The following is a 22841-nucleotide window of genomic DNA, read 5'->3' as shown; positions in this document are numbered from 1 at the left end:
AGAATAATTCAATAATAATCTTTATGAGAACATCAGGGCCTTTCTCAGAAGATGGGCATAAGCTACTTTTAATTGTTACTTAGTACAGAAAGGGAGAATAAGCTTGCATACTACGTGCCAAATTAGAGGTTTTAAAAAAAAGTCTTCTCAGATAATTCCAGACAAGAAAACATTTTCCACTAGACTTTTAATCCATGAGGTAGAAGCTAGAATTTTTTTTTTTTTTTGTATTTTCTGTATATCCCTGGTGTCTAGAAGTAGAACTGAAGCAGAGAGAACATTCAGTGTTTAACTGAATTTTCAACTACCTGCTGCGTTTTATGTGTAGTTCTGTTTGAAAGACTACAGGGCACCTCAATGTTCTTCCTAGGGTTCAAAAATGCTTCTAAGAAAGGACCATGGCACAAGAAAATAACTGACATCACCTTTTCCTCCTCCTAAGAAAAGGCTATTTATAAGAAAAGAATAGAGAAAAAAATGGTATATTCACTCACAGGTACAAGGGTGATGGGGTAGGGAAAGCTGGGGCTATATTAAGTAATATAAAACAGATTTTGAACTTTACAATTTTTAAAAAGACAAATCTATTTCCCTGGTGTTTGATAAGTATTGTGGGACTTGTTTTGTCTCTCAAGTAATAAGTATTAGTGGAAAAACATGAATGTGTCTGTACTATGTAAGGTATATGGGGAAAATATATGTGAGAAGGTCCACACCTATGGTGAGCTGATATTAGCTGGGATGGCAGGAATCCAAGCTTTATCCCTTACTTCTGCAGCAAATTGGTGACAAACATCCAGCTCCATAACCCAAAAATGTCTAAACCAGAAAAATAACTCTGACCATATCATGGATTCCTGATCTAAATTATCATCTTCTGACTTTTTGGCATAATAGTAAAATGAGGTCTGTATATACTAGATATTCCCGTGTTCTATTTCTAACAATCATAACAATGTCCCAGAATGATGCATGACACATTTTGGGAGCACTGGAAACACAAGTTTATCTACGGTCAAGATCTAGTCCTCCTGACGGTTTGGTATGTCGAGCACTCTATCTTAGGGCTTGCCCTTATGAAGCTCATTACTGCAAAGGAGAGGCTAAACCTGCCTATAATTGTGTCTAAGTGTCCCCCCCTGAGTACCTCTTTGTTGCTCAGATGTGGCCCTCTCTCTCTCTAGCTAAGCCACCTCGGCAGGTGAACTCACTGCCCTCCCCCCTAGGTGGGACCTGACCCCCAGGGATATAAATCTCCCTGGTAACGCAGGATATGACTCCCAGGGATGAATCTGGACCCAGCATTGTGAGATTGAGAACATCTTCTTGACCAAAAGGGGGACGCAAAATGAAACGAAATAAAGTTTCAGTGGCAGAGAGATTTCAAATGGAATCAAGAGGTCACTCTGGTGGACATTCTCACGCACTATTATAGAGAATCCTTTTTAGGTTTTAATGTATTGGAATACCTAGAAGTAAATACCTGAAACTATCAAACTCCAACCCATCAACTCTTGAAGATGACTGTATAACAATGTAGCTTACAAGGGATGACTGTGATTGTGAAAACTTTGTGGATCGCACTCCCTTTATCCAGTGTATGGACAGATGAGTAGAAAAATAGGGACAAAAACTAAATGAAAAATAGGTGGGCGGGCGATTTGGGTATTCCTTTTTACTTTTATTTTTTATTCTTATTATTATTCTTTCTGGTGTAAGGAAAATGTTCAAAAATAGATTGGGATGATGAATGCACAACTATATGATGGTACTATGAACAGTGGACTGTACACCATGGATGAATGTATGGTATGTGAATATATCTCAATAAAACTGAATTTAATTAAAAAAAATTTAGTCCTCAAAAGCATCATTTAATTAGACCTTAAAATGGTCACTCTGATACCTTAACTTTAAGAATGTAGATGAAAGTGCTTCACAAATTAAACTGTGGTACAAAGATGATCAATTATAAGTTTTTAAACTAATCACAATCCTTCTTTTCAAAGAAATTATGTCCAAACTAGTCAATAGTTTAGGGAAGCGATTGTTAAGTATATGGTTGTATGTGTAAGAAAGTACAAATTTTTTTGTTATTGGTTTCATGAGAAAGTAGAGAACAGGGAAAAGGGGTGAGTATTAAATAGAACTTTTTGGTAAACTAACTTTCCATTAAATGGACAGCTCCAAGCCAATAAATAATATTAGGAGGAGAAAAATAAAAGCACAGCTAGAGATAAAGTAAATGCCTTCCCCATAATTATATATTAAAGTGAAATAAAATCTGAGGGTCAATAAAATAAGGCCTATCGAGGCCTTTTAAATTATACATTTAAAAGTGTGTGTGAGTGCGCAAATACACACACATACTCACATATCTTCTTCTTACCAATGAACACTAAGGAACATTCAGAACTTACTAGTGCCTGGGTCAAGCTCTGCCAATTCATCCTGACAGAATCCTAAGGAAAAACAAAAGGAAAAAAAAAATTATGGTTTGTGAATTATTCCAACTTGACTCAAAAACATGAAAAAGTGAGTATCACATAGTAGGAAAAAAAAATTTGACTCCAGTCAAATCTGGATTTGAATCTTTGCTCTAACATTTAGCTACTATGTATCCCTCTCTGGGCCTCCATTTCATCATCTTAATAAAAAAAGTGGATTTAACAATAGCATGCACCACAGAGTTTTAATGAGGACTGAATGAGATTCCTATATAAAATGCCTAACATAGTCCTTGGTACACAGTAGCCCAGTAAACAAAAGCACAGGTAATTATGAGTAAGCATGTCAATGTTAGTTGGAATAAAAACTCACAGGAACATTACAATTCATTTAATACCTGTCATATTCTACTTAATGTTATCAATTAATTATTTTCTGAAAGAAAGCAAAATATATGAAATGTGAGCTTACAACAAATATCAAACAGGGTAAATTAAAATTTTCACGAATGCTGAAGAATTTTACCCACATACATGAATAGAAGCAATTCTTCCATTAGTAAGTATGCTATTCAAGTTGAAATAAACACCTCTTGAAGCACATTTTAGATCCAAAAACTCTGAACTACATCTGTCTCATTGGTGTGTAACTATCACACAGGAGAAAAAAATCAAGCACAGTGAATGACAAACAAATGATAGATGATCTACACATAGTTGACGAAAGTTTTTTCCTAGAATGGTTGCCTCCTTTCTCCTATTTGCTTTCACTCATCCTCATTTTAAGTATTTCCTCCAAAAGCTTTCCTTTGCATCCCTCAACCCTGGCTCATACATATAATTATCTACAGCATGTGTGCTTCTCCTTCATAGCTCTCTTCAATAAGGAATTACTTGTTCAATGTCTTCTTCATTATTAGACTATTCGATGATCTGGCCTGTCTTGTTCACAGCTGTATCCTCTATGCCTCTCACAAGCCTAGCACAAAACAGTCATTCAATAAACATCAACTATAGTATCTTGATGGTAAATTCAAAAATATTGAAATCAGAAGCCAGATGAGTAACTAACAGTCATTTGGGAGAACAGAGATTCAAGTAGACTATTTAAACACAACTTTGAAAGTCCTTTACAATCCTTTTAAAGTCCTGGGCTGCTCTGATCATGCCACATCTTTTCTTGCCTTCCTGTACTTCCTTTGCCTTCTCCACTTGGTGAGCAACTATTCGACCTTCAAGAGCCAGCTCAAATATCACCACCAACCGTTAACCATGGAAAACAGTAAAGGCTCTTTCTATATTACCAAAAGATAAAAGAATTATTTAAATATCTGCCTCCTCCACTACAAAGTGAGCTTCTCAAAGGTAGGGAGCATAACTTACCCATCTGTGGACCACCTTCTCTGCCGGCAAGTTTCTGATACATTACGGAAGGTGTTCAGATGCAGGATAAACTAAACAAGAAAACACTACCTCTGCCTCCAGATAACAGTGAAAGGGAAGAAAGTCACAGAATCAGAAAATCTTAGTCTAGCCTGGAAGGTGTGAAAGGTCTAAATAAGGAGACTGATCTGGCACATGAGAGTTTGGGAACTGCTGAAAGTGGCTGAAATTCCTGAGAAGGCGCATCTCAGAGCTACTTTAAAGTCTCTCTCTATAAAAGCAATGGGAATCAGAGAAGCAATGGAGAGATGCCAGGCAACAAGGAAATAACTCACCTTTACATAGGGTTTACATATTGAACATCCTACCAGAAGTGTAACTGAGAATAAGCATTCACTTAATATAAATTAATAGTAGGAAACAGGACAAAAGTATGGGAAGGCAAGGTGATATAATGGGAAAGTTAGACCTCTCCTAGCTTCTAGCTCAGGCCACTTTTACTGATGTGACCTTAGGCAAGTCACTCCCTCCCTATTCTGGGCCTCAGGTTTTGGACATTAAAATTAAAGAACCATATTAAAGTTCTCAAAAAAGGGCAAATCTTAATGCACCTTCTAAAGGCAACCAACATTCTGAACTCGAAGTAACTAGATCAAATACAAATAAAGGAAAGATAACCCAAAACCAAAGAAAATACTAAAATAAGAAAAACAGCTGAAGTAGACATCTAGTGCTTTAAAAAAAAAAAAAAAAAGTTTTACTCACATACCATACAAGCCATCCAAAGGACATCTATTGCTTTTAATCACCTAACAACCATTCTGTTAATTTCACTCTGAATCAATATGGTCCAAGTAGGATTGACCTTAAACCCTGCTGTAAACTGGGGTTAACAACAGCACCTACCTGATTGGGTTGTTAAAGGTACTAAGTGAGATAGTGCATGTAATGGCCCCACACACTACTTGAGCTCAACATATGTGAACTACTAACTAAACCCTAGAGTCCACCCCATCCAGTTTTGTGGCTGTGGCAGCAAAGACAGATTATAAGAGGGTAACTATTGTACCATTTATGACATCATCCTCCTAGACCTGGTATGAAACTCTGAAGTCACTAATGGTACTTTAGTCACTTGCTATGATTCTTCAAACATTTTTACATTTCAGTCTGTAAACTGCTTGATGTGATGATTCCAGATGTTTGCTACCCACTGAGAAAAGAAGGATTTTATGTATGCTCCAAAACAAATTCCTCCAAGGGTCACAAAGAGACCTGAATAGAAAATTCAGTAACTATGTCTAGCTTCCTTCCATCCAATCTTGACAGCACTGGCTAATAATGTCTCTGGTTTTACATAGATCATCACTAAGGCAGGAGGCTTAGAAGAGATATGGAGAATGTTAATCCTACTTACAAACCACACAGCTCCTGATCACAAGTCAATGGAATGGCCAGATCTGGCTCCCATTCTCAAGCAGAGCCTCCGCCAGATTGTCAGCAGCCAGATCTAGTTAGCAAAATGATTCCTAGCTAGAGGAATCCAAACCAATTCTAGAAGAAACCGCAATATGTGACCAATTAGATGTCTTCTATTTAAATTCAATACAAAGGCAATGGATATCAGAGTTGTTCAGTATTTATGAGACTCTTAAGTCTCATAAATATTTAAATATACCTTCCAAACCACCTGTCTTACAGAATATCATACATTAAACAGATTTAAAAAATATTATGCCAAGTAATCAATAAATGGTTCTAAGTCCGACAGTCCTCTTAATACAAGAAAAAGTTCCATTGACAAGCTTTTTTCCAATAGGCAATTGACAAAATGAAAAAGATCAGTGACTCCTCAATCTTTGATTGGCTATGTAAGACTGAGGAGTCATTAATCTTTCTCTTTTTGACTATTTGACTATAAAAGTTCACATTTACTTCAATAGGATCTTAAATAAGCTTTTGAGTAACACTTTTTTTCCTAAACATGAACAAATAAAGGTTTGTGGGTAATACCACTCAACAAATTAGACCTGAAACACTGGCTGCATGTAATCAATAATGTGTTTTTTACAAAAGCAAGAAAGTATTATTCTAGGAATGTTTTAATTTAATTTAATTTGACTGTAGGAACACAGCATGGTGCAATAGACACATGTATCCTGATCAGGACTCTGCCAGTCACTCAGTCTATTTCAAAGCCTCAGAAGTCCACAGAGAAAATGAAGGTGAAGTCCTTAAAAACTAACATTCTATAATTCTAATCAAACATCACATCTTTTCCCAAAACAGAAACCATACATATCCTTCATGATCTGCCTGCCTCTTTTAACTTTAACTCTTGCTTCAAGAACCTGAATTCCCACCCAACAGTATAAACTCCATCCACACTGAACTACCTTGCAGCTCCATGAATTCAAAATGCTCTTTAGTTGCCATTCCTTTGCACATGCTGTCTTCTTCTGAGCCCACCCTAACTCACCACTCTAATGTCAGAATTCAGGTCAAGTCTCCTCTAATCCTCCCTCTTCCCTCTCCCACACACTCAAGTCTGGGTTAGGTACTACAGACACAATGACTAAACCACTGAACCTATTAGTTTTTCAGGGAACTTTAAGGGAAAAGAAAAAAAAAAAAAAAAAAAAAAAAAAACATTGCCAATTTGAAATTAAATATGAGATATAACATTATTTCCCCTAGTCAACTGCAATTCAAGTTTTATATAGTTTTAAATGTGTGAGTTTAGTACATCTTTACTTGCTATAAAGTGAAGCAGGGCTTCTAGAAGTAAGAAACCCAAGGGTCTAAAAAAGTTTTAAAACTACTCTGGTTAGCTAGGTGCCTCTCTTCTGTATTTACACAGGCTCCTGTGTTTCCCACACCACATCATGACAGTGAATTCAGGTTTGTTTTCCAGGCTACCCAACAAAGGCTGATAAGCTAAAAATTTTTACCCAGGATTTGAACTGATATACAATTCATTCCTGGTTCTTTCTGGACTAAGGAGCTCTGGTCATTTGTATCAGTTTCCCACCCAACTTGTCCCTCCTGATCATGACTAGGAACCCAATGAAACTGTGTGTCCTTCTTTCAGTTAGATCTGTCTCAGCCCCAACTACATGCCCAATCACAGGCTTAAGGCATCTCCCCAGGCTCAGTAAATGTTTGAGCCTTTCCCCAAAAGGCAAAGTATTAGCCACAATGCTACCACAATGAATTTCTTGCCAAAATAGCAAGAACTAAGAGAAAATAACAGTTTTGATATTCTCAGCTTTTAAAGTCTAAAACAGCACTATCCAACAGAAATTTCTGCAATGATGGAAACACTCCATATCTATACTGTCCGATATGGTAGTCAATAGCCACATGTGGCTACTGAGCACCTGGAATGTGGCTAGTATAACTGAGGAAATGAAGTTTTAACTTAATTTTTAATTAATTTAAATAACCACATGAGGCTAGCGGCTATCGTACTGGACAATGCAGAACCAGAAGTCTTCCCTCCTAAATCTGTTATGCCACATGTTTTGGATTCTGTTGCAGCTTTAAAGAAAAATGAAATATGGAAATACCTAAGTTGGTGTTATTTACTATGCAATTTATTAAAGCTTCATTCATAATCAGAAAAATATTTCCATTAGCCTACAACTGCCCTTATTCCTTCAAATGTTATTAAATACCTTCCTACACTGCAGCAGTCCCTAGGGTAGAAGATACAGTTATGAATAAGACTGGCCCTACTGTTAGGGATTGGAAAGTCTAGAGGGGTGCAAAACAAATGAAAATTAACAGTAGGAAGAACAGACAGATGGAGAGAAATGGACAAGATGGAACTGGGAAATAGTGTATAGTAGTAAGAGCATAAATTTTCATATCAGAGTAGGTTTGCATCTTGGTACCATCAGTTACCAATTGTTTTAGCTTGAAAGTAACTTCACCGACAGCAATAGATGATGGATGATAGATAGGGAGAGAGGGAGCGAGGGAGGGAAAGAAAGAAATGGTGGTGTGACAGGACGTTAAAGTTGGTGGATCAGGGTATCGGGGGAAGGGGTCAGGGTATGCTGGAGTTCTGTGTATGGGGTTTGTATTGTTTTTGCAACTGTTCCTGTAAGTTTGAATTTATTTCAAAATAAAAAAAATTAAAAAGTAACTTCACCCCGCTGAGCCAATTTTCTCATGTGTAGACTGTTGCGAGGATTTGATGCGGTAACAAGCTTAGGTTAGTGCCTGGCTTAGAGAAAGTGCTTGGTGGCCAAGAGCAATATTAGTGAGGGAGCAGAAGCGCAACCCTGGGGCCAGGGGCATGGCGAGAGGATAGGCATTCATCAGACAAACGGTGCTATTTGAGAAGGAAACATTCAGAGAAAGCAGCATGTGAAAGGCATGAACAGCGAGGAAAGAAAATGTCACCTAGTAATTTCCTTTAGCTAGAGCCCCAGCAAAACTATATCATAAAGGGCTTTAGGTGTCATACATTAGGTTTTTGGCTTTTATCCAATAGGTAATAGAGACTCACTAGGGAAAGGAAATATAGGTATACAACCTAGGAAGTTTGTCACACCAGCTCAACTCTGACTACTTCAATAGTGGCTCTGAAATTTCAAACACAAAACTAAAAGCTCAAGTTTGCTTTTTGTTTTTGTTCAACTTTTTCTTTTTTTAAGACCTCTCTACATCCAACGTACACAAGCCAAACTGTTCACAGCCCCTCAAATTTTAGGAACAGTTCCCATTTTATTCAGGGATCTCCCCCAGCTCTACCTTCTAGGCTCTTTTTGGTACAATGAATGGTTTGGGTATATCTAAGAAGGAAAATAGCTTAGTTTTTGTAACAAACATTAGCTAGCCAGACCATGGTCTACTTTACAGCCAGGTTAGCAGCCTGTAAGTTGGTTCCAGACCCAGGCAGATACAGGAACACTTTTCTTTGGATTGGCTGAGTATTAAATTCACATCTGCCTCATGCTTTTCTATCCAGTAAGTGGGGTGCCACTAGGGCCATTAGCTTTTGTTTCTCATAGGCCACCTGACAAACCATACTCAAGAATAACAAAAAATGCTTTTGAATGCAGGGACATAGCACCACAAGTCAGCACAGCAAAATCTGGCTGGCAAAGCTTCGTATTTCCGTTTCTCCATCTACAAATGTCAAGGTCACATTTTGAAAACAATGCCCTTTTCCTAATGTCATTTTCTTAACATGAAATCTTAGGGGCAAAAAAGGCCAAGGATTCTCAATTATATAACCTATTATGCCCATATATTTGCTCAGCTTAAATGCAGTTTATTAGAAGTATCTATGCTTTTATGGAAACATTAATAACTTCCATCTGATCAACCTACATCACCTTTCATACAGTTTTCCAGGCTTCTAGCTTTGTAGTTACAGCCTTGAAACCAGACCAAAGGCAGAAAAGCCAGCCTAAGATTATTGGCATTTCAATTTTAAAACATTTTTTAAAAATAAAAACAGTACAAGCTTCGAGGCTGTGGCTACAGAATCTGAAGGTGAAAACAGTTTAGGAAGGCAATTTGGTTTGATGAGCCAGAGGTCATTAGTGTTTCTATGGAAATGTAGTACAGGCTTTTCTCAGAAAACTGCATGTCTTGATGATCCTCTGACATTATTCACTTAAAATTTCTGGTTCTCTCTTTGGAGGAACAAAAGGGTTGTTAATTAATTCTTCATTCAGCTTGGAGGCTAAAGCAATTTCAAAATGCACACATACAAGAAAACGTATAAAATAATCTATTCAGTTGCCACTTATTGAATCCAGGCATCAGCTTGGTGCCTTACATGAAATTAATACTGAATTCTTACAACAACCTTACAATGTAGCTACTATTATCCCTCTTTAAATAGCTACTATTATTCCTACTATGGGTTTAAAGATATTATTGTATTCTATTACATAGAAAGAATCACAAAAGTTAAAACAAGAGAACTTCTACTCAGAGCAGTTTAACAAAACTCCATGTTTGCCTGGTGCATGTTTTGCAAATCCAGATAGAAGGGAATTTGGTGTTATTTCAAAGAGCAAACCCTGACACTCCCAGAATAGCAGGGCCTCAGAGTTCAAAAGAAAATACCACACCTGAGGTGAGCCTATTAACAAAGTCCCTTCTTTAATAATCCAAGATGCCCATGTCAGAAGCAACTAGAGCAACTTCACCATCCAGATCAAACCAAAGTATAAAGTTATAAATAAACAAATAAATAACTTCTTTTGAAAATTTTTAAGTAAGTTGCTCCCAACAAGGGTAAGAAAGAGTGGGGGAAATTTTTTTTGCTCATTGTCATTTCAAAGACTAAAGAAGAGTTTTACAGTCTAAGGACTTTGTTTGAAGATGGTCAGAGGCCTTTTAAGGTCATTCCAGAAAATGCCCTATACCATCAACCTCAACAGATGGTTTGATGGAACAGTAGAAGCCAGCTCTGTTCAGAAATCCATTAGTGAGGAGCAGATGCAACTGAAGAGAATCCCCAAAAGGAGTAGAGTGTACCTTTTCCTTATTCTCTTTGAAAACCCCGACATAAAAATGGAACAACATGGATGCATCAAGGGCCTTGAACATGTTTGTCCCTTTGGATCAATCCTTGAAAGCTATCCCAAAAAAAGGGGGTCAGAAATAAAACAATTCAACTGCAAACAGCCTAAAAATATTTAAATTTTTAGCCACAGGAAAAGATTTAATTAAATTATGGTACACCTATTCAATGGAGTATTTTGTGAACATTATAAATGTTATTCAGAGTTTATTTAAAAAATGGGCAAATGCCATATGAAAAAACATGATATAAAACTGTACTCCCAGAATGAGTTCAGCGATATTCTAACACATATGTATTTTATATATATATAACTATATATATATATGAAAAGCACATTATAGTCTATTTTTTCCCAGTGATTATCTATCTCTAAAGTGGGCATTATGGCTGATTATTTTTTCTCCATTCTGCTTTCCCGAAAGAAAATACATTGTTTTTATAAACAGAAACATGCACATTAAAAAAATCCTAAGAACAAAACGATTTGACTGAACTCCAGAAAATCAACCACTTCAACTGAAGGGGGGAGGGGGGACTACCAACATTCTCTAAATGACTTTAAAATGACTATCTTATTAGAAACACCATTCTAGGCACTAATCTTTCTGACATACTAGTTAGTCATTAATGCCTAAAGCTCAGTACCATCTCCCATCTCCCAGCTTGAAAAATCCATTGTGTGGCAACAAAGAGATATAACATCTTTAACCTTTCACTCCAGAATCTTTCAAATCTAAAGCAAAGCTAGTTAATCACACCTATAAAATAATCCCAAAAGAAACTTTTAAAAACTGTTCAAACCCAATGAAGAAGAGCAACAACCAACATATGCTTATAGCACTACAAAAATAGGACATTCCACAAACAGGATTGGGGGTGGAGGGGCACACCTGCTTTTATTTAGGTTCTAAACTTTACTACATTTTAAAGCTAAATTCAACAAATATTCAACTAATGTTTTCAACATATAGCATAGGGCACTGTGCCAGATTACATAAGGGATACAAAGATGAATAAAGCTGGCTATCCCCAGATTCTGGCAATCTAGAAGGGAAGATAGAACACTGGATACAAGGAATTATAAAGTAAATACTCTAATGGAGACATTAACAGCAGTGGACAAACAGCACTTATTTATTCTTAGGGGGAACCAAAGAAGACTTAATGGCAAATGTGGCACTTGAATCAGGCTAGCCAGGGAGGAAAGGGAGCATGTTAATACAGATAGACTGAGTGCCAATAATATTCAGTATGCATGCATATCTTTGGGATATTCTTAACCACTGTTGGAAATATTTCCCTCAGAGATGGTCATATTCTAACAGATGAGGATTACACAGGCTCTGTGTATTCGTTTCCTGGGGCTGCCTAAGAGTTTGCCTACCGTAAACTAGGTGTGAGATGGTTAGGTCCATGTGTCTGTCATACTGGCCAGGTAATGGTGCCCAGTTATTTGGTGAAGCAAGCACTGGCCTATTACTGTGAGGACAGTTTGTGGACTTAAATCATCAGTAAGTTGATTACATTTAAGGTTAATTACATCTACAATCAACTAAGGAAAGTGTCTTCAGCAATGAGAGATGTTTAACCCAACCAGCTGAAGGCTTTAAAAAGAGGAGTGATGACTTCAGCAGTCAGAAGAGAAAATTTTCATCCTACTTCAGCCAGCCAGCTTCTCCTGGGGAATTCAGCAAAAACCTTCATCAGAGTTGTCAGCTTGCAGCCTGCCCTATAGAATTAGGACTCGTTATATGAGACACGTTTGTAAAATCTCATAATATTTACAGATATCTCCTGTTGGTTCTGTTTCCCTAGAGAACCCTGACTGATACAGGGTGGTTTAAAACAACAGAAATTTATTGTCTCATGGAAGTCTGAAATCGAGCTGTCAGCAGGGTGGGCCATGCTCCTTCAAGAAACCTATGGAGGAGAATCCTTCCTCACTTTTTCTAGCTTCTGGTGTTTGTGGGCAACCCTTGGTGTTCCTTGGCTTGTAAATGCATTACTCCAATTTCTGCCTCTGTCTTCACATGGCATTCTCCTCTCTTTGGCTCTGTGAACAAATTTCCTTTTCTTGTAAACACATTCATCACATTCGGTTAGGATTTACCCTAATCCACCAGTTTGGCCTTATCTTAACTAATCACATCCTCAAAGACCCTATTTCCAAACAATGTCATATTCATGGGGTGGGGGGGGTACTGTTAGGACTTTAACATACTTTTTGGGGGGACCTGTAACACCATATTTGACATATTCTTTCCTAAATGAAGTCAAGGGCAAGAAAAGAGAAGCCTATCCTGGCACACACACAACTCATTCATCCTGGTTTAGGTAGTCTCATTCACACACATGGCTTCACCTACACTTCGCAACTGATGAATCCCAAACTTTCAATTCCAGATAAAACTGCTCTCCTGAACCACAGACCTGGTGTAACTATCTACAGGGATAGCCCATACATTCCATAAAATTCAAGATCTCAAAACTGAACCTATTTTCTCTTTGGAATCTGTTTCTCCTGTGTTCTCCTCTCAGGTCTCAAGTACCACCAACTCTTATCCCCCAACTCTCATCCCCCCAAGCCAGAGATCCCCAGAGACTCCTCCTAGGCTCCCACTTTACCTGAAATCCTCCCTCAACTCCCCACCCCAATCAATCTAATTAGTCACCTGGGCATTTTCATTCATCTCCACAGACCTAGTTCCAGCCTTCTAATTGCCCTGGAGTCCTAGACTATTATAACTGTTTTTCCCTGCCACCTTTTGTCTCCTGTTTCCTAGAATTTAGATTTCCCAATCCACTCAAACTCCTCTGTTGTTTCCCCCTTTCCAACTCTTTATATGATATTCATGATTGTAAATTACAAAAACAAACAAATCCAACATATGAAAAGAGCCATTTTAGCTACTTTTTGCAAACTTATTTCCCTGACACAGGGAAATTCCCTGTGTTTTGAAAAGGGTAGTATAAAAATCCCTACTTCCAAACTCTAATTCTTAATAACAAGATTAAAAAGCCTATACCAACTTTGATGTTAAAGCAATTTCCTAACATTGAGACATCAATAAAGTGATATACTAAGGAAGCAAGACACCTCAACACTAAGCCTTCCTCGGTACTAATAAGCTATTTGTATAGCGCTGAGTGACCTACCTACCTCCCTTGTGCTTCAATTTTCTCTTTAGTAAAAGAACATTTGGACAATGTTCTTAGGATCTCTTTCAGTTCTAAAGTCCATGAATCTATCAAAAGTTGCAGTTATGTATATTAGAGGGGGGAAATCATAGAGTGTTAACATCTGAGGAACCCTTAAGGAGCTGCCAAGATTCTTAGATTTTTTTTTTTTTTTAAACTAGAAGGGAACTTATAAATCACTCCTAAACTCTCCCCTCCCATCCTAACCCCCATTTTACAGAAGGAAGAAATTGGGTAAAGGGAGTAACATTTGTAGCATCTCTCTGAGACTTAAATACGAACCATGGTACCAAAGGCTTCAACATTTCCCGGATATAAAAATGTGAACAATACGTATACTTCGTAGGGCTGCTGTGAGGATTAAATGAAATAATAAGCATAAAACACATAGAACAGTAGCTGACACATAGCAAGTATTCAATAAGTGTTAACCATTATTTTATAATTGGTCATTCTGATCTTTAGCCTCCAAAACACAAATATAATTGCACTTGGGAGAGAGACTTCTTGATTAAAAAATATAAACCACTTTGCAGCAACTCTAGGGAAACTGTTCCACTCTGTGCACACTTAAAGAAGAGGACCTTTTATTAAGTCGTCACTCAGTGCTATTATTGAAATGGTGGCTCCTTGATGAGGCTACAGCATTCATAGGAAAATTGGCCTCTGGGTCAATCATTCAGATATTAGACACTGCACCAATGAAATAAATGACTAGGGTATGTTTAAGAGCTACAGATGCCCACTCTGCCCTAGACCCACTAAAATCACTACTCTACTTGTGTGCTAACATGCTTCCTTATAGTTCTTAGTGCCTGTTCTAAATTCCACTGGCTTAGAGGGAAAGACCCTCTTCTAATATTATCATGGCAATCCTTAGCATACATGTAAATGTCAGCACTCTTACTTCCCTATATCTCAAAACTAACTGAAATACTGAGAGCATATGGACTCCCAGATTAAGAAATCATTATTTGATATACAGGTATTCTGATCTGACATTAGCAATCCTCCCTCTGAATATGCCTCACATTCCTAAATAAGTCAACATAACCATAATTTTGAAGCAAACATTGGCTAAAGATGTAAATTTAGAACAGCATATTTGTTTTTTTTTCTTGTTTTTTTTAATCATCATTTTATTGAGATATATTCACATACCACGCAGTCATACAAAACAAATCGTACTTTCGATTGTTTACAGTACCATTACATAGTTGTACATTCATCACCTAAATCAATCCCTGACACCTTCATTAGCACACACACAAAAATAACAAGAATAAAAATTAGAGTGAAAAAGAGCAATTGAAGTAAAAAAGAACACTGGGTACCTTTGTCTGTTTGTTTCCTTCCCCTATTTTTCTTTTTTTTTTTTTTTTTTTTTTTTTTTTTTTTTTAATAATCATTTTATTGAGATATATTCACATACCACGCAGTCATACAAAACAAATTGTACTTTCGATTGTTTACAGTACCCTTACATAGTTGTACATTCATCACCTAAATCAATCCCTGACACCTTCATTAGCACACACACAAAAATAACAAGAATAATAATTAGAGTGAAAAAGAGCAATTGAAGTAAAAAAGAACACTAGGTACCTTTGTCTGTTTGTTTGCTTCCCCTATTTTTCTACTCATCCATCCATAAACTAGACAAAGTGGAGTGTGGTCCTTATGGCTTTCCCAATCCCATTGACACCCCTCATAAGCTACATTTTTATACAACTGTCTTCGAGATTCATGGGTTCTGGGTTGTAGTTTGATAGTTTCAGGTATCCACCACCAGCTACCCCAATTCTTTAGAACCTAAAAAGGGTTGTCTAAAGTGTGCGTAAGAGTGCCCACCAGAGTGACCTCTCGGCTCGTTTTGGAATCTCTCTGCCACTGAAGCTTATTTCATTTCCTTTCACATCCCCCTTTTGGTCAAGAAGATGTTCTCCGTCCCACGATGCCGGGTCTACATTCCTCCCCGGGAGTCATATTCCACGTAGAACAGCATATTTGTAAGGTCAACAGGGCAGACTGACTGAAATACAAGCTGACCTGGATATTGAAGCTCTGTAGACTTATTGGTTACTTACAGTCCCTACCATGTTACAGCCATCATGTTTTTAGTTCATTTTATTCACTCCTCCCCCCTTGTTCTCCAAATAGTATTTAAATAGCCTAATGTTCTTCTGCTTTATTTCCTAAAAAGTATTAAGTATTAGAATTCCCTCCCATTCCATGCAGAGAGATCTGCTTCTGCATCACATGCCTGGGGCCAGCATTTAAGCAAGGGGTTCTTTGCTTCTTTGCCTTCCTGTTGGCAAGGCTCTGCCCTAAACCCCACATCAGCATCTTTCTCCAACACTACAAATTAGCTCCGGACTTCATTCACCTCCTTGGAAACGTATAAAGTTATCTTGAAAAAAAAAAAAAAAAAAAAATGACAAGTTAAAACAAAATAAAAAAGTTAAGATTTTTAAACAAGCAATTTTTAAAGAGCACACCTGTCCCAGGCTAAAAATGGGGGGAACATTACTCTGAATTTGGTTTTAATTATTGTATCCGCCATTAAAGCAATTTCTCCTAAATCTGTAGCTCTTAAACATACCCTAGTAAACTCCTTAAGGTACAAACTTAAAAACATTCCTTAAGGTCCTCCTCTATCAGAACTGGTACTGAGATTCCCAGTATGAGTCCTGGAGTCAAAGAGACTTAGATGTGAATCCCACCCCTACCAGTGAACCCTCGGCCAAGTCACTTAACTGCTCTCAGTTATTCCATCTGCAAAACGACAATAATAATGTTACTCTCCTTGTAAGATCCCTGCACATAAAGTATTCAGCACACAGTGAACACCGAATAAATTTCAGTTTAAGAAAAAAGGCAAACCATTAACTACAAAATTTTCAGAGAAAGACAGGGGTCACAACCCAAGTACTAATTAAGCTCATTTTGCACATTAATGGAGTTGCTAAATCACAATTCAGCTAAGTAATCAGTTTGGACAAAAACTTTTCTTTTTAGCAGGAAGAATACAAACAGTTCAATGTCCGCTCCAAGATAGAGTAAATAAGTTCTTGTTTTGTGATCTACAATTTTAAGTGGTAAAATTCCTCTAAATACAGTACATATGAGCTTGGTTATAAAATTTCAGACTCCTGGGTTGAAGTCTTTGCTACTTCATACCAAGGCATGCTGACAAATCTACCTAACCTCGGTTAAGCCTTGGATTGAAACTGGGTATAAACTGCCAAAGAAAAATAAATTATATATTTTGATTTATGCCAAGTATTAGGGAAATTTTGTTAAAATATCAATTAAATACAACATTGTAAATGTAATTAATGCCATGGAATTGTACACTGAAAATGGTGAAAATGGTAACTTTTATGTTTTACTTAGGCTGCCACAATAAACTCTTTTTTAAAGAAATCAATTAAGTCAAGTTTGGCCCACCATACTACCAGCCTAGCCCAGAATTAGAGACCTATTAGGAATAGATTATGCCAGATTATTTATCAAGAATCCACAGTAAATATGCAAAGATATGCCTAACATAGACCAAGTACAATAAATTAGACATAGGAAAATCAATTCACAAAGTAAGCCCCTTGATTGAAAAAAACTATTCTGTCTTTAGGTCTGCATGTCATCATAATTGTAACTTCTAAGAAAATTCCTAACAATTTCTTTCAAAGTGCAAAATGTTTCTTGGAAGAATTTTTAAAGACACTAAAAGATAAATAAAAATCAAAGTAAAATTTAAATTATCTGCTTTCTTAAAAGAATGGAATTTTAAAACTTCAAATTATAATCTAGGCTACAATTATGGTAAAGTTACATCAGGTTTCTATTGTTTCCACTGTAACATAAGGTAATAAAATGTTAATTAAATTTATAATTATTGCAAATGTAAATTAGAAAATTACAAAAGACAATAAAATCAAAGAAACTGCCTTTTAATGAACTTGAGACATTTCAAAAACTGCTGCAATATATTTTTCAAACTCACTTTCCCAACATTATCGAATAAGGAGTCATGAAGGTTTATGATGTCTTTACAGTTATTTCAACACATTTAATATGTTAGAGGTACAAGTGCTTACAAAATTACTGTATATTTTAGACCCAACATCTAGAAATGCAATGCTGGGAGAAAGACTTGAGTTTAAGATGAAAACTTCATGGCAGTTAAGTGGGGGGGAGGGGGTTGAGCAGGAAAATGCATCTAAAAATTTCCCTACACTACCTTGACATCAGCCAAATTCTCCCAGAGGAGGAGAAGAGGAAGGAGAAGGGAGGTGGGAAGGAAGAGGAAGACAAAAGGGACAGGGGGGTGGGTGAGGGAGAGGAAGAAAAAGGAGAAATGGTGGAAAGCGAAAGCAGAGCAGCGCATAAGCCATCAAGACTATGGGATTAGGGGCTCAATTCTGGACACATTTCTCCCCTCTAAGACTCATTTTACTCATCTATAAAAGGAGCTCACCATCACCTGTCAGTGCTTCCCAATGTGAGGCGTCTACTGAGGACTTTAAATGGTACAAAGAAAAAGCATTTAAAAATATTCCAAGAATCCAGACTTCAACTAGAGATACGAATGAAGTAGATGTGGTTAGGACCAGGGCAAATCGGGCCAAGGGTAAAGGACAATACTTCAAATTCCATGTGAGAACAAGGGAAGAGATGTTTGGTTGGTGCAAGATCTATATTTCCTAAACAATTTAACTTGCACAGTTCGTGCAAATACCATAATTACATGGAACTTGTAACAGGAAGTGAGACGTAGGTTTGCAGAGGTTAGTGTGAAATAGCGACATATCCCAAAGCAATCTGGACAAAGAATAAAAATATATATACAAGGCCTCCCTGAAGAGCTAGGGGAAAATGCAGAGGTGCTAGGCTTCCTCACCTTGACTGTTGCTAACGTTCTCACATTGACCGGCAGTTTGATGTGCTGAGCCCTCTGTCACGGGACTTGCCCTTATGAAGCTCTGCAAAGAGAAACTAAACCTGCTTATAACTGTGCCTAAGAGTCTCCCCTGAGTGCCTCTTTGTTGCTCAGATGTGCCCCCCCCCTTCTCTAGCTAAGCCAACTCGGTGGGTGAACTCACTGCCCTCCCCCCTACATGGGATCTGACTCCCAGGGGTATAAATCTCCCTGGCAACGAGGGATATGATTCCAGGGGATGAATCCGGACCCGGCATTGTGGGATTGAGACATCTTCTTGACCAAAAGGAGGATGTGAAATGAAATGAAATAAAGCTTCAGTGGCTGAGAGACTTCAAATGGAAAATCGAGAGGTCACTCTGGTGGGCATTCTTATACACTATATAGATAAGCCCTTTTAGGTTTTAATGCGCTGGAATAGCTAGAAGTAAACACCTGAAACTATCAAACTGCAACCCAGTAGCCTTGACTCTTGAAGACGATTGTATAGCAATGTAGCTTACAAGAGGTGACACTGTGATTGTGAAAGCCTTGTGGATCACACTCCCTTTATCCAGTGTATGGATGGATGAGTAGAAAAATGGGAACAAAAAACTAAACGAAAAATAGGGTGCAAGGGGGAGTGTTTATTTTTATTTTTTATTCTTATTTTTATTTTTTCTGGTACAAGGAAAATGTTCTGGGGTGATGAATGCACAACTATATGATGGTACTGTGAATAACTGTACACTTTGGATGACTGTATGGTATGTGAATATATCTCAATAAAATTGAATAAAATATATTCCATAGTTATTGCCTTTTCAATTCTCTTTCAGTTGTTCTGATGACATGAGGAAACAAATCTGGTGCTATTTTGCCTATTGCCTCTCTAACACTTGCTAATGTCCCTTTCTAACAAAAGTCTCAGAGACTTGTGTAGACATCATCTAGCTAAAATTTAATAACTTTATTTTCAGTCCATTTATTTTTATTGTTACCTTCTATTAATAGCAAAAAAAAATCATTTAGAATGACAAAATTTTTAAAAAATAAATTTTGGTTTAAAAAGTATTAACCAACTATTCAATATTTAAAACATTTAAAAGCAATGTATTAAGACTGTGACGTTTGAAAAGACTGGTTTAATGGAGTAGTGGTAAAAGTACCACTACTTAAGTTTGAAATCTAAGCTTCGGTTTACTCATTTGTAATACGGGATATGTGGAAAGAATTACATAAGCTAGCTTAGCACAGTGCCTAGAACACACAGAGTATTCACCAACTATTTATTTCCTTCTCTTTTTAAGGATATTACCAGAAAGTCCTTTTACAGACCTCCAGAGAGCAGTTTTCCAGGGAAGGGGAAAGGGGGCAGGGAGACAGTTCTCCTATGTATAAGAGACAGAAGCATTTGTCCTGGTTCTGATACTTATCACCAAGTACCTACTGGGACCTGGCCTTGCTTTTTACCCTGATAAAACTGCAGACTACTCTCCTAGGACTCATAATTCTAATTACAAGCAAGTGGCTGGGAATGAAGTGCTACAGAAAAAAGGTACATCTCTTAAATTACTGAGAAGTCATATGCCCAAAGGGAACCAAGGAATTCCTGCAGGGCCATTTTATAACAGATGTCCAAGTTAAAAGAAGGTATTCTGTTTGGGAAAATTCAACAACCCTGTGATGAAAAAGAAAGTCAACAGGTGGTCCATAAACTAGCCTTGATCATTTCATCATCTGCTACTGTAAACTGGAACCCATAACTGACAAAACCTTTGGCAGGGGGAGGGTGTGCTAAGTTCCCTGAGTAGGAGTGCTTAAGAGGAACACTGAGCACTTCCTACAATCCAAATGCTGTAGTAGGTAAGCACTGCACTTTACATATATTGCCTAATTTCATTCTCCAAACATAACTGTGAGTAGTTCCTAGTCAACTTACCAAATGTCCAAATCTCCAAATAGCCAATTATCTAAATTTACTGAAAATTTATTTTAACTATTTAGACAATTTATAGCAATTTTAATTGATGGGACAGTTTAATTAGCTTTTAAAGATTTCTCCTAAATTAGGATTGACAGGATAGCAGCATTTTCAGGAATGTTCAATTTGTTTCTACTCCAGCTCTCTCTGCTGCTGTGGCTGGAGAGAACTGGGACAGAGAAGGGACCTCTGCTGGTGGAAAGATAGAGCCAGGTCTGGCTCCAGAGGATGGGGCAGGGAAGGAGAGACAGCATATAGGAAAAGGAGGAAAAGAAAAAGGAAAGAAATGGTGGGGTAATAACTAAGGAGAAGGAGATTAATACCAAGTTTTATAAGTTCTACAAATTAGATTCAGTAAATTGATTTTAGTTGAACTGGAATATTGGGTAAATTGGACATCTGGCAAACTGGTTTTCAATGACTTGAATTTTGGTAAACTGGCTTGCTGACCAATGAAGTAGTAGTATTAACCTTACTTATAAAGCAACTGATTCAAAGATGTTAAGGAATCTCCCTAAAGAAAAAAGCTAAACTCTACGTTCTTCACACACATCTCTGATGATTCTAGATCCTTTCACCCAAAAATCAAATCAAATTAAATTAAAATTAAAAATCAGGAAAGTGGGAGATACAGGATTTAAACCCAAGTCTAATTCTAAAGCTCAAGCTCTAAAATATTTAGTTATCATTACATCGCAAAAGCAGTTAGTTTAAATAATTTTTAATCACCACCCCCACCTCTGCAGAATGTCTACCAAACTACAATAATTATGTATTCTACCCTCTTTTGCAAAGATTTGGACCTGCTATTCAGGTCCAAATGAATAATTTCAGGCAAAAGTAAAAAATATAGAGTCCTTTTATTTGGCCTCATACAATTTTGGACCAAATTTTGCAAAACTGAAATTATTTGAAAACCTCCTATTACCATCTTTAGGGACCCCCAACTGGCAATCCCTGCTGTATATTATAACTTTTTCCTTTCATTATGTTGGTTTCATTCACACATACACAGGCATACCATTTTTTTGGTCAATTATTTTGATCCAGGTATGATTAGGCCAGTCTCATTAAATAAATTTTAAAACTAAAATAATCCTAGAATCTACAAGATCTATATATGACAATAGTGCTTGCTCAAACTATTTGCTTTACTTCTGGATTCTTCAGAGATTTATCACATTTATGATGCTGGGGACATGTCTTATCTTACCTACTGACACATAAAATCTGACTTTTTCTTAGAGTAACAACTTCAAGGTTCCTTCTATAAGGTTCTCTATATAACTGGGAATATATTCTGCCCTTTTTGATAAGCAGAAAAATTCTGTCTATAGATCTATAACATGACCCATAGAAAGCATTTTAAAAATATTTATATTTTTACTTTTACACTGCCTGAATATGACCAGAAACTTTCACTAAATTTCCCACTCCTGCAAAATATTTTAAGAACCAATTAAACTGTTACTTTAAAAAAGAATTAAATATTTGTTCTGACTCCTATTTGGGTTCAAAATTTTATCTGACGTAAAATTGGGGAAAGATAGATCATTCCAGTAAATCTAAATAAAGCAAACTGACACTTTGAAAAAACACCATCCTACCATAAACCTTTTCAAGTACAAATACATAACAAATAATTATTTTTATAGCCCATTCTGGGCTTTTCTTTTGCACTTTAATAGGGCCTCTTATTATTTTCTGAACTTCAACATATACTCAAGGCTACTGCTTAATGTTTTCGCAAATAGAATAGGATTTTACCTAACCTCTTTTGAAATCAACAAAAGCTATAAATTTAACTGAAGACAGCTTTTGTAGTTCAGTTAGATTCAAGGTCATCTCAAGGCTTTTAATTACTAACCAGGATTTGAGGAGGTTTGCACATGGGATAGTTGAGGGAAAGAGCAGCTGGCTTATTCACTGTCTTATTAAAAAGCATTATAAAAAACTGTCTTGGCAAATTGCAAGTTCTTTGACCACCAGTGGTGAGCACAAAGAAGAAGAGCAAATGATCTTCGAACATTCACTGTTTACTTTCAATCAACGTAAATTTTTTAAATGACTAGAAGACTAATAATTTAGCAAATGTGACCTATGCTTAAATTCAAAATTTGTAGATAGCTAGATTCCCAAAATGTTTCTAACTTCTATTCTGAAACCAGCCCTGGTGAAAATTGTGAATGCCTTTCAAATTAGTAAAAAATTTATTTAGGTCCTTCCAACATCAAACCCTGTACAGGATCAGAATAGAAGCCAGCTACTGAGGAACCCATGCCAAAATTATGCAGACTTCTAAAGGAATGCAAGTTTAACTTCTCTCTCTATGTATCTAACTTCCCGTCCACAGTT

At 36.9% G+C, this 22841-nt stretch overlaps 1 protein-coding gene across 6 annotated transcripts in view; it reads right to left on the bottom strand.

The window, feature by feature from the left end:
- The window catches only part of NR6A1 (nuclear receptor subfamily 6 group A member 1), a 280389-nt gene that overhangs the window by 243968 nt on the left and 13580 nt on the right, over positions 1–22841 (bottom strand). For 5 of the 6 annotated variants that reach the window (XM_037850708.1, XM_037850709.1, XM_037850705.1 and 2 more), the window contains exon 2: positions 2421–2462. The exons of the other annotated variant lie outside the window; for it this stretch is intronic. In XM_037850708.1, coding sequence (XP_037706636.1) covers positions 2421–2462 — 42 coding nt within the window. The remainder of the gene's footprint in view (positions 1–2420; positions 2463–22841) is intronic. 6 annotated transcript variants of the gene reach the window in all.

This window comes from Choloepus didactylus, chromosome 10 (genome assembly GCF_015220235.1).
Source record: "Choloepus didactylus isolate mChoDid1 chromosome 10, mChoDid1.pri, whole genome shotgun sequence".
Classification (NCBI taxonomy): Eukaryota; Metazoa; Chordata; class Mammalia; order Pilosa; family Megalonychidae; genus Choloepus; species Choloepus didactylus.
The sequence above is the reverse complement of the archived record's forward strand: the minus strand, read 5'-3'. Positions and strand labels throughout refer to the sequence as shown.